Raw genomic sequence first — 12,724 nt, 5'->3', positions numbered from 1 at the left:
TTCAAAACCTGGCAGCATATTGACGAAAACAGAAGAGCACTTTATGTAATTCTCTTTTTGAAAAACTACCTCTTTTAGAGGCAGAGATTGCCTCGGCTCCTTCCATTCATATGTAACTTGATCAATAGATTTATTGATAGCTTTTAGCCGAGGTTAATTTTCCCCCACCCCTCCGCGGTTCACCATAGTGCTCGCTATTCGGAATTAAGAAACTAGAATTAGGCTCCTGTAAGCAAGGCACACAATATGCAAGTGCTCTAGGTGTAAAAGGAGGCATTTGACCTTTTGTTGCTAATCTGTGACAGGTGCAGGCTATTTTCTTCCAAATGGTGTTAATTTTCATGTGCAAATCCACCCCCTGAAACCTGCATTCTATGTATCCACCACAGGGGAATTGGTGGTCATCATGAGTACTGTAATGGACAGCTGAGAGGGATAATCACTGATATTTCAGCACATTCATGCTTTGCAACTTAGTCGTTTTTAGTGCACTTCTGTTTTCACTGCTTATTAGGGAGGCTGAAGTTAGTTATTCATTGCTGGACAAAAAAGTGTCTGAGAAAGTTCATGTGCAGGGAACAGCACATTGTTACAAATTAGTTTCCTTTACCATTTCTGGCAAACTCATTACAAAGTAATCGTGCCCTGCGCTGAAGTGCACTTCCTCTGGGACCAATAACTGTAAATAAGCAGGGCTGCAAGCTGGCTGATAAGTTGTTGTTCTGAAGATAACGGTCCTTTTTAGCAGAGTGTTTGACCTTTTTCTTTATATTGCCTCAGGCTTGTCTAAGACCCTCAAGGTCTATTTTTCATCTTAAAATTCTCTGTAGGAAAGCACAATGTGTGGTTTAAGAAGATTTTAGGATTGCTTAACATATCTATATTTTTCTAGCATTTTTATGATAATTGTTAAAATGCATAGTAAGTTTAGCTAGTGTTTTCTTAAACAGGTTTTCCTTCTTTGTGTAAAGTATACTTACTATTGATGTAGGAAGCAATATATGTTAATATTTTATGAGGACTAAGTGTGTGTTGCATGATTAATAAATAGTAACATGTTTTTTCCCTGACTTTTATAGAAACTTGAAACGTGTCATTGACCCCTTTTACTACTTGCATTTTGAGAGCATTGCACTAAACATTACTCTGTAAAGCAAATATAATTAAAAATTTCAGCTTGAATGATTAAAGAAAAGGATGTCTCTTCTTTTCTCAGCATGTAAAGAGTATTGAACAGAACTGTGACTGAAAATTGAGCATGTCTTAAAAACAAACCTCAGGGAGACCTCAGGGCTAAGTGAAAGTCAGTTTATAGACATTTGGGAACCTAATTTGTTCACATCTTCCTTCGAGTTTAAAACAAAATCTGTGCCAGTATTTCTGTAAAGTAAAATAATAGAGGAAAAAAGCCACAACTATTCTCAGAGTGACCAACTCCTTAATGGTTTGTAAAGTGCTGACTACTTCAGCAAATTGTTTATTTTACTTTTAAGATAGTCAGTGATTTCACAACCACAAATGCACCCAAGCTGTAAGAAGAGAAATAAGAAATATCTTAAAATGTCAAAATTCCAATCTTACTGCTTAATTTGTTGTTTTCCTCTGCAGACCACATTATTTCATTAATAATGGTATTTAAGATAAATATAAAATTAAAATCTTACCTTTTACACAGTTATTCACAAAATATGCAAATCACAAACTATACAGTGGTGATCCCTTAAAATCTCCTAGTTTCTAATGCTATGTTATATTTCAATCCTACACATAATTCTCACACATTAGAATATATTTATTTCTCAGGATCACTGTGAAATTGTTAACTTCAATTATGATTAATGTTGGGAGGCTTCTTTCTTTGATATAAAAAAAAAAAAGTTGTTCATTTTTTATGAAGCATATATGAAAGTCAGGAAGTGTTTTGTTCTTGCAGTTCTAGGCTTCTTTGTACCAAAACTGCTGTCTTGTTTAGTGACATTGCTATGTGGGTTGAAATTAGGCTGACAGATTGTGAGCAAAGGCTGTGGTACCATGAACAATAGCCTATTGAGCATGAGGAACTTGTTGAATTGGTTACCAGAGGCATTAGTGTTAGGTCCAGCCTATTTAGCATCTGGAAGACAGAAGAAATACTGTGCTAATGGAAAGTACAAATGATACTAAACTGCACATGGCTGCAGGTGACTGCAGCAGCTGAGTTGTATTGTGCAGGAAACTAGTAAGGAGCAGTTCTGAAGGCAATGGCAATAAAGTGGGATACAACTCACAAAAGGAAAATACTGCATTAAGCAGGTAAGTATTCAAAGCAAGTATTTGGGATAAATAGAATAAAGTGGTGTTGGGAGTCTTTGGGAAATCCTTCACACAGTGCTGCAGCTGCTGCTGGATTTGAGTTGAGTATGTAGTTCTCCCAGGGCAGACTGGGACCAGCTTTTCACCATCAGTGAATTCACTGACCAGTTCTAGTTCAGGAATCCTCTGGGCTATGCAAAAAAAGTAGCTCTGAGTGAGCAAACTGTCCCTGGAACAGTTTAGATCAGTTTGATATTTAAAACAGAAGCTGAGGTATGTGATAGGTCAGAAATCAAGATTTCCTTTTGCTCTGTTTTCATTTATTCACTCAATCTTTTAGTTTTCCATGGCTTGCAGTTGAAGTTCTTAATGATCTTTGCACTTAAGTAAAAACATTAAATTTTGTTTGGAAATCTTTCCATCAGATTTTGTGCCTGCTGTTTTGTGCTGTATTTGTTCTGCATGGGGGGTTACTGGAAACATTGGAGGCTTTTACACATTGTGGTTTACAAGCAGGACCTATTCCACAGCCTGTATTCATCCAGCTTTCTGCCTTCATGTTGGAAGATCTATCAGTACTGCACAGACCACTTGAGTTGCCATGACTCTGGGTGCCTATGCATTAAGCTATGTCCAGAGAGGGCTTGTGACCCGTGACCTGAAGAGTGGCCTGTTCCTATTCTTGTTTCCCTGTGACCCTATGTGAGGTAACTGGAATCCAACCTATGCTGCTACACAGCTCGGACCACCCAGCTGTACTCTCACTGCCCTTCCTCAACAGGAGGGGAAGAAAACAAGATGAAAAATCTCATGGCTTGAGACAAAGACAGGGAGGTCAGCTAGCAATTACCATCAAAGGCAAAATGGAGTCGATGAGAAGAAAACTTTTAAATTTATTGCCAATTAAAATAGGGTTGGATAGCGAACAAGAAAGACAAATTAAGTACCACTTTTCCCCACCCCTCCCTCTTACCAAGGATCCTTCATTCCTGCCCCACAATGAGTGGCACGGGGCCATGGAGAAGGGCAGGTTCTCAGTTTCTAACAGCACCTCTGTGCTCTGTTTTTATCCCTGTATGTTTCCCTGATGTGTGCATCCTGCGCAGGCAGCAGGGCCTTCAGGGATCAGCCCCCTGCTCCTGTGTGCTCCCTGTGCAGGCTGCAGGTTGTCTGGCCCTTGGCACCTGGAGCACCCATCAATGCCTCCTCCTCTGGCTGTGGTGCTTGCAGGGTTGCTCCTTATCTGTTCCCTCAGTCTGTGTGCCATGTTTTGCCCTTCCTTGAGCACTCCTTCACCCCTTGCATTGCTGAGAGGCCTGGCCATGTGCTGAGGAGGGGCCGTTGGAGCAGGCCCAGTATCTCCTCACCGCAGTCCCTGCACAGCAGGTGGTGTTATCAGTGTTTGCAAAAGATATTCTTGCTGCACAGTGTAGCTTTTCTTCCCCCCAAATATTTCTAATTCCAAATGTGTCCTTCAGGCAAGTGGTTAGAAACAGATTGTTAGCATGAAGAGGTTTTCTGAAGTGGGAATCAGTGAGAAGAATCTTCCTCTGAAAAGGAGGCTGTGGGCAGTAAAGTAGAGGATAACATTAAAAATAGGGAAAGTTAAAAGTGCTTGCTGTTCAACTGGTGAAGTCAGTAACAATTTAATGAAGGAATTCTACAGATGTATTGCTGAACAGATTTGAATGTTATTTACTGCTTCTTCACCCCAAAACAGCTGATGATCCAAATTTTCCTACTTCTGCTCATGTTTAGTAGCATGCTGCTGATGATCAGCTATACTGACTGAGATGAGACTTGCTGAGAAGGAAGTTGTTTAGTTTCAATGATGTTATAAGTAACTATTTGAACAGCATATATCCAACTTGGGAATATATACTTAAATCCACAAATATATCTGAAACTGCAACAACAGATTGGTTCATCTTATAGTTCTAGTTAGTTTTACAGGCATAAATTGTAACAGAGCAAAGTTCAAATTATAAGGTGTGATATAATGGTATTTGTTTTGGATGAGGAAAATGTGAAGCTTTGTTTTTGAATTAGTGTTTTTGTAGTCCACTGTGAAGTGGACAGTCTAAATCCTGTATTATATATCCTAGCACATCTCAAAGGAAAAATGCCAATTTAGCAACTTAAAACCACTTAGCAAGTTTTCCCAGTGCTGAACTTCACTTCTGCAGACTGTGTGGTTGCTTGCTGAATAATGCTGTGGGGGACAGTTTGGCTTTGACTACATTTAAAATTTTTATTCCATGAAAGTCTCCAAGAAAAAAATGAAGGCTTGTAGCCTCATTTGTTTTGTAGAAGGAGGTGTTACTGTCCCCGTATTGTAAAGAAGTATTAAGATGGCTTTTGAATCATGGAAAATGTGAGGTCCTTGCCATCTGAGGGAAGGGTGGGACAGTGAGCACCAGCCAGAGGTGCTGGGTGAAAATCTGAGGCTTTCAGAGTTGCTCTAACATGAGCAGCAAATGGAAGGAAAGAAATCCATGCAAAAGGGACCTGAAAGAGATTTAGAGATTATTTTTTTCCACAAAGTGGGAAAATAAAGTTAATATAAACTTCCTACTATCATTTTTGTTAACTGAAAGATTCAAAGAAGTCGATTAATAAAAGCCCTTGCGGTTGTCTTTTTGGTGTATTCTGGTATATATTCTTTACTGACATGTGTGAGGCTGCTCTGAAAGTAATGCCTCCTAATTTATTGGGTTGGCCATGACATCAGAGGTAAATGTTGGTGGTATGGTATTTCATTATGTTTTATTGCCGTGTGGCAGATGGCGGCAGAGTGGCAGCATAACAAAATGGTATCTGACGTGGAAGTGCACACCAGGCAAGGAGTGCCATCAAAAAATGGACTCACTGAAACTTGTTGACACTTGCTGAATATTTGTGGAAAAACATAGGTGTGAGTGCAGTGAGGTGGTGGGTGGTGCGTTCCAGCAGTGGCTACAGCAACATGAAATATAAGCCACGTTGTGGATGGTCACACAGATTTTCGCAAACACAGCATGCAGGCTCTTGTTCATTGTTGTTGGAGACTAGATAGAAAAATACTGTTTTGTAGTTGAGAATTTGCTCTATCAAACAGTTATTGGGCTCTTTGTAGCTGTTGAAGTTTCTGTGGAAATAAACTACTTTGAGTGACCTATGTATTTTACTGTGTGACCATAATTCAGTCATTTAAAAATAATTTTGTTCTATTGTAAAGCTCGTTATACATGCAATATACGTTTTAAACCACAAAGTTAATATTAAAACTTTTCTGTTTGTAGTTCTTGTTCTGGGACTTATCCATTTACCAAAATGGATTATTTTGCAAATGCTTTTTGTAGGTAATCTTGGAAGAGTGGACTACATCACGGAATTTGAGTATGACCTTTTCATCAGACCAGATACCTGTAACCCACGCTTTCGAGTTTGGTTCAACTTCACTGTTGAAAATGTAAAAGAATCACAGGTAAGTATATATTAATTTAAATATGTACAGCTTTAAACATTGATTACACCAGAATATCTTATATTTTCCTTCTAAAAGAAAAAAGATGCTGTCCAGGGCTTGTAACTATCAATTTGTTGTAAAATATGTTTTTGTCCTTTGAATGTTGGTAAGTAAAAGCAATTAACATTCTGGCTGGATATCACCATGCTTTTTCTGCTGTCTAAAACAGGTAATCATTACAAAGATAGCATAAGAATTACCACCTAATATTATTTGTATTGATAATGGCTGATGTATTCTAAATACACGTTTTTCTAATCTATATATGAAAACCAAGTCCATGATGTGTTCAAGTCTTAGCACTCAAGCCTTCGTTTAAAACATCTAGAACAAAGAGTTTGCATTCAAACAGATACTACTGTTGTGTCTCGTAACAGAAGAGAGGTAGTCTTTTTATGTGGGCCATGCAGAAAACATTTATCTTCAAATGTGAAAGAACTTTGATAGGAAACTGCTTCATCTACTTTTAAATAACGAATATTTTCATTAAAAAATGAAACCAGGACAATGAAAACACGATAAACAACTGGAGCAAGTAAGTATTTTTGTTAGTAAAAAAACAAGTGAAAGTAAAAAAAAATATTTTCACATTGGCAAGTCGACAAAGATTTATTTCCACTTTCCATATGTTCTTCACATCTTATTCTGGTAGTTTATTGTTTATCACAATCAGACTCTGATTTTTCACCTAATGGGTGGAAAAACCCCACACTTAGAGAAAAACTGGAGAATCTTGATACTTGTATTCCTCTGAGACTAATATCTTTATATCCACCACTGTACTATTCCTGTTACAACTAGAATCATGAAATTGTTTGTTTATCTTCCTGGAGCCTGATAGTTTATCAGACAGGCCCTTTCCCCTGTTGTGCCTTAGTCAACTATGATCAAATTATATAGTCATGAGATGAATGAGAATCTGTCTCAAGGAGGCAAAGAGATCTGGTAGAAAGATACAATATATATCTAGTGCTTACAGGATATTTGTTTTCATGGTTGTCTACATGAAAGAGAACAGTTTCACTATTAAGTTTGACTTGTGAGGTCTGTTTTTATAATGTGTCTTCCTATAATCTTTTTTTCATCTCTCCAATTTCCGTTAAAATGAGACCTGCATGAACGTAATCTAGTCTGGAACCTTATTTAGGTCTTTGTGCTAGCAGACATGGCAGTATTAGTCATTGCATCTCAGCTATATTAAATGAATTCTAGAAATTGCTATTTCAAATGTTCTGTGTAACCTGGTTTGTGCATTTTGATTATTTTTATTGCTGTAAAATAACAAAAACCATCCCATGCTGTATTGCTTAGAACTGTTGCACTAATGTGCAAGTAGCTTCTATCTCTTTACTGGCAGAAGCACATATCTTAATAACTCTATGTAACTAATTGTCTATATAAATTATACTTATTGTTGCTGTAACATATAGATAATGTGATAGGTAGACAGATCTTTGTGTTAACACATCTCAGGTCTGTTTTCAGCCGTTTAGATGAGGTTACTAAATTTACTAATATTTCATATTAGGTATATTAAATTACCTTCTTACTGTTCCTTTTCACTGTTTAAAAATCTTAAGTAGTTTACTTAGATTTAAAATAAAAAAATTGAGAATTTTCATATGGTAAGAGTCTCTTCAGCCTCGCTTAATATGTCACACTAAAGCTTTTATTCATAACGAAATTTATTTCAAATTTATCATGAGAAAACAAGCAACTTCCTTTCACTATCTGGCTTAGCAATCATCCATTTCATCTTTTTTCTGTTGCATCCGACACTGACATCTAAAAGTGGCAAAATGATAAAAAAAAAAGTGAATGAAAAAGGCAAGGTGGAAAGGCAAGAATGATACAAACACTGTATTTTTCATTTATTTTTCAGTTCAACTACTAGAAAGTAGTAATTTTTACAGTATATTTAGTGCACTGTGGTGTATTATGAATCTAGAGAGAAATATGAGGAGAAATCTTGGAGATATTCTTGTCAATCTCACTGTCCATGTGTTGTTCTGGTTTTTTTTTTATAGTGCAATTTTGTCTTAAACCATGGAGCTTTCACCACTTGTATTTGGAAACCTTTCCATAGACTCCTCTCACTAATACCGTTGCTTGATATTTTGTCTAAAACTTTTCTCTATTTAATCACTTTATTCGTACTTGTAATTCTGCTTAATAACTTCTCCTGATACAAAAAATCCTCTCCATCTTTGACTAACATGTACATATGATATCACATTCTTCAGCATTTATCTCTTATCCTAGCTGTCATGTTTGGTTCTTTCTGTCATGTATCTGACAGATCACTTCAGCTTGCAGTATTTTTCTGCTTTGGGACTTTTGGACTTTCATAAGTGAATCTTTCCAACCCATTGATAATTAGCCAGTTTCCTAGGGAAACAAGTCTTATATGATCACACAGACTATGTTACACTTGCTAGCCCAGATTTTTGTGTGGTTAATGATCTTTCTCCATTCCCTTCTCTCTCAATAGCTTTTTAACTCTTAGCCAATTTCAACCCCACTGGACAGGAATTCCTGTAAGTTTCGGGAAAGTAAACAGCCAGATGGGCAAAAGACCCCATTAGTATTCCCACTGGCAGAAAGGCTGTAGTATGAGATCATTTCTTATTCAACATCAGAGAATCCACAGAGGAGATGCACAGGAAAAAGTACTCATTGAAATTTGCATATTTAAGATAGCAGAGAATCCAACCATGAAATCCAAATCCATAGCACTTAACGGTTTTACTTCTTGCAGAACTTCTTTTATTATTATTCCTCTTCCTATTCCTACAAAATTTTCTTAATAATATGGAACTGGCATTTAACAGCCAATTCTGAGTTCACTAGCATGCCAGCTTACAGACAAGAGATTCTGGTCCCTTTGCTCTGTTGCTCTCATAGTATAGACAGCTGAAAACTGCAGCAGCCTTTTGTTACTTTGTCACTATGGAAACCCATACCTAATTTGTTGTTCACTATCGTACATAAGTCTTTTTCAGAGTGATTGCTTCCTTTCTTATGTTACACATGTGTTAGTTCCCTGTTGTACTTCACTAACAGGGGTAGGTAGAAGAACTGTTATGTAGCACAGCAGTGACAGCCAGAATTTTTTCAGAATTACTTTTAGAAATTTATGATAAAAGAAATTTATGATAAAATAATTTGATGTTTTTTGCTATATTACATTAGAACCAGTATAAATTTTCTTTCATGGGGAAACTGGTAATCAACCTCCTTTATAACTTGGACTTTCAACATCAACGTCATTTTGTTAGGCAAATCTTACGTTTTGTTTTTAGCAAGGAAAAATAAAGTAGATAATGGTTTACATTTATGGGTAGAAAGAAACATTATATAATATGCCTGTGAAGTGTAAAATTTGGCCTTCTGGTCTCCCCATATGGTTTCTGACTTGCAAGTCAGTTGGTCTGATAAGATCTGAACTGTGGATTCCTTTAGTAATTTGTTCAATAAATTCAATTAACACCGGTATGGGAACAAACAACAGAAAAACTCACAACTGATGTATTCTGTGTAAGGACTGTAATCATGCTATGATTACACTTACAATAACCTTGAAAAGGAGAATGAAGAAAATAGGATTTTCTGTAGAACACCCATTCTGATGGGCAAAGCCACCAATTTCTCTAATTATACATCTATCACAGGCTACTGTCTATTTCTGGACAATGCTCCTTATTGGGTAAGGTTTTTTTCCCATTAATTTTAACTATGGCCTCTACAACACTGTCTGTGATTTTGCTAACCTTCTTTGTGAAACTGAAAACTGGATGAACAAATGTCACATCTAGTTTGCATTTCAAGTATTTTAAATAGACAGTGCTTCAGATGCACGATTGCTTCTGAGCTAGAATGTCATTAAAGGTGTTAGAAGCAACAGTGATTAATTTGAGAACTAAGGAAAAAAAAAAGAAATGTGTGTACATGTGATAAATTATAAAAAAGAACTTGCAAGTATACCTCAGAAGATTTTACAGTGAAAGTAGTAATTATTTCATTTTGGGGCCATACTTAGGAATATTAGTTAAGGTGTAGACCATCAGTGTTCCAGATACAGTAGCCATGGTAGGGAAGGATGATCTCTGTACTGGCAAATTTACTTCTGCTGAATTTGAGAAGAGATAAGAGTTGAATGCAGCAAAGTGATGAAAAGATGAAAAATATCTTTGAGGTTATTAATTATTCTAAAGAACAGCAGCCGTATTATACCAATGCACATTTAGGCTATACAATCTATTTTGTACGTGTATGTACTCTGAACAACTCTGCTGATGAATCATGCTCAGAAGTGATATTTTCACTGAGATTAAAAAAGAATTTCCAACATAAGGGTTTTCCTAATAGTGCCAAATTTTGTTCAGTAAGTGTTGATAAATACATTAGGAGATCTCCATCATAAAGATACTGACAAAACATATTGAGAAGGAGAGAGGAAAAAATTGGATATTTGGCAAAGGATTTGATCATTATCTATAGTTAGGAAGTAAACCAAGGTTAAAATCAAAGAATCAAATGTTATTTACTTAGAAGGCATTCTATCTTTTCTAATTCAATTGCAGCTGGATTGAGAATAGAATACTGATTCAAGTTTTCTTGTTTTTCTTATGTGTTTCTGTGGAGCAGGGCATAAGATAACTTAATTTTCTTTAGAAGTTAAACAGGATGCCAAGTTAAGACAGTTAATATATTTGGACATTATAAGTTCACAGAGATCTTAATAATAGTTTATTCTCCCTCCCCCACAGAATAATTTTAAAAAAGAATTAAAAAAAAACCACAAAACAACAATAACCAAATTGCAATGTGTACAATCTTTAGTTTATTTTTCATTGTATTTTCAGTATATATTCATCACTGGCACTGGGCTTTTTAGTTTTCTCAAGTCTCTATTACTGTCCTAAAACAACCTGGAGATCATTATTGCAAATGTTTTTTTACATATATATCTGCATACCTTTAAAACATGAGACAGGCTATTTTGAGTGCATTTTGACATCTTTTAGGTAACTGCATTTAATACAGGGTAAGCAAACTATATTTTTATAAAACATATGCCGTTCAGCTCGGGGGAGCGGGAGTGAAGGAATGACATAGCCAGATTCGTGATACAAATTTTGTAAGATCTTATAGGACTGTAGCATGTGATATATGGATCCATTACATTTGTTATGAGAAGGGCTTGAATTATCTGAAATGTGTATTAGAAAACATAATGGATTATTTTGAAGGAGCCTCAGAACTTCTAAAAAGTAGTTTCATTGATCTTTTCATTAGAAAGCGTTTTAATGTTGTTGTAAGTTGAAAGTGCAAAGTGCTTAGGGTTAGATGATATGTATAGTAGTAATTGAAGTAATTATTTACTGAAGAAGCCACATGAAATGTTAATTAAATAAGAAACAAAACAATGACATTTGAAATAAATTTTATGTTCATCTCAACAATAAAAAACAAGAAAATCAATTGAACATTCTGCAGTTCTGAAGAAAAATAGTTTTTCCATTTTTGAAACTTGTGCCTATGTTGGTCATGTATAAAATTAAATTTGTAAACGATGGTTCTTCCAAGTTGGAATCCTTTCAAGTATGCATAATTTTATTTTGGATCAATAATGTTGTTGTGCTCGTAATAGGTTGAGGTTGAAGTTTTGTAAGTTCAGTACAGTGTGCATGTCTATGAAATTATCCGAAATTGTCATGACTTGTCATCTTTTGAAAAGTTACAAAGTTTAGTAAACACAGACAATATTCAGTAAAACAACTGCTGTCCAGATGAAATTCTCTCCTGGCATGACAGTGTTAAATTCATAAACTTTTCCAAGTGTCACTAAGAAAATTTTAGATGCCAGTGTTTTCTAATTACTGCAAACATACTGTGTGTTTGAGATATTACTCTGGTTTATGCTTACAGGAGACTAATGGCCAGGTGTGTTTAATTTCCTAGTATGATGGCATCTGTCACTCTAAATGTCAAAAATATGTTATAAATGCCATAAACAAAATCAGCATTATGTCGATCTTGATGTCAGTGATGTGACATGCTTATTTTCTTTCATTTTAAAAACTTTATGATTAAATACCTCCTTTTTTATTTCCAATCTTAATTTTCTTTCATGCAAATCTGTTTAACTCTTTTTATAAATGGAAAGTGTTTATGTTAATGTTGTCATTGCAATGTTTCAAGGGGGCTTGTAAGAAAGATGGAGAGAAACTTTTTATAAAGGCATGTAGTGATGGGAGGAGGAGTAATGCTTTTAAAGTAAAAAATAGTAGATACAGATTTGTTATATGTAAGAATTATTATTATTATTTTTTCATTATGACAGTGGTAAAATCCTGAAACAGTTATATTATAAGAAGTTGTGTTTCTCATCCTGGGAAATTTTGAAGACAAGACTGGATGGGGCTTTGGGCAATCTGTTCTCATGAAAGATGTCCCTACCTGTAGCAGGGGAATCAGGCTAAATGATCTTTAAATGTTATTTCCAGACCAAACCATTCTACGGTTCTAGAAAGTGAAGCTAGTGCTGAAAAATTGTAGAAAATTGTTTTCTTTTTTCTGCCAAGAAAGTCTAAGAAAGGAATGATATTTTGTAGAACACAGTTAGCTTAGAAATAGTTTGGAAAGAGCACTGAAGCAACCAGTGCTATGGCAGTGATTGAATGAGTCTATTAAGCATATGCCTCTAAGAATCCTCTATTCTGCATTTTAAGTGTTAGAGATGAAATGAGAGCTAGATCCTGCAGCCCATTTCCTTCATCATTGTTTTATGCTAGTTGTGATTTTAGCATGTGAGCCTAGTATTGGGTCATTGTGCCCAGAGTGTCTTTGCGTTTCTGATACAATAAATGAGGGGAAAATCAGAAAAAACTTGAATTCTGGTGTTGTGAGAAGTAAACCCTT

At 35.7% G+C, this 12,724-nt stretch overlaps 1 protein-coding gene across 3 annotated transcripts in view; it reads left to right on the top strand.

Annotated features, from left to right (window-relative positions):
* The window catches only part of LOC116234502 (BEN domain-containing protein 5), an 854,963-nt gene that overhangs the window by 39,424 nt on the left and 802,815 nt on the right, over positions 1 to 12,724 (top strand). For all 3 annotated transcript variants that reach the window (XM_090146639.1, XM_090146640.1, XM_090146638.1), the window contains exon 3: positions 5,634 to 5,758. In XM_090146639.1, the coding sequence (XP_090002765.1) occupies positions 5,634 to 5,758 (125 nt within the window). The remainder of the gene's footprint in view (positions 1 to 5,633; positions 5,759 to 12,724) is intronic.

The sequence above is a fragment of the Phasianus colchicus genome, chromosome 9 (genome assembly GCF_987193195.1).
Source record: "Phasianus colchicus chromosome 9, bPhaCol1.hap1.1, whole genome shotgun sequence".
Taxonomy (NCBI): domain Eukaryota; kingdom Metazoa; phylum Chordata; class Aves; order Galliformes; family Phasianidae; genus Phasianus; species Phasianus colchicus.
Note: the sequence above shows the minus strand (reverse complement) of the source record. Positions and strands in the feature narration are given on the sequence as shown.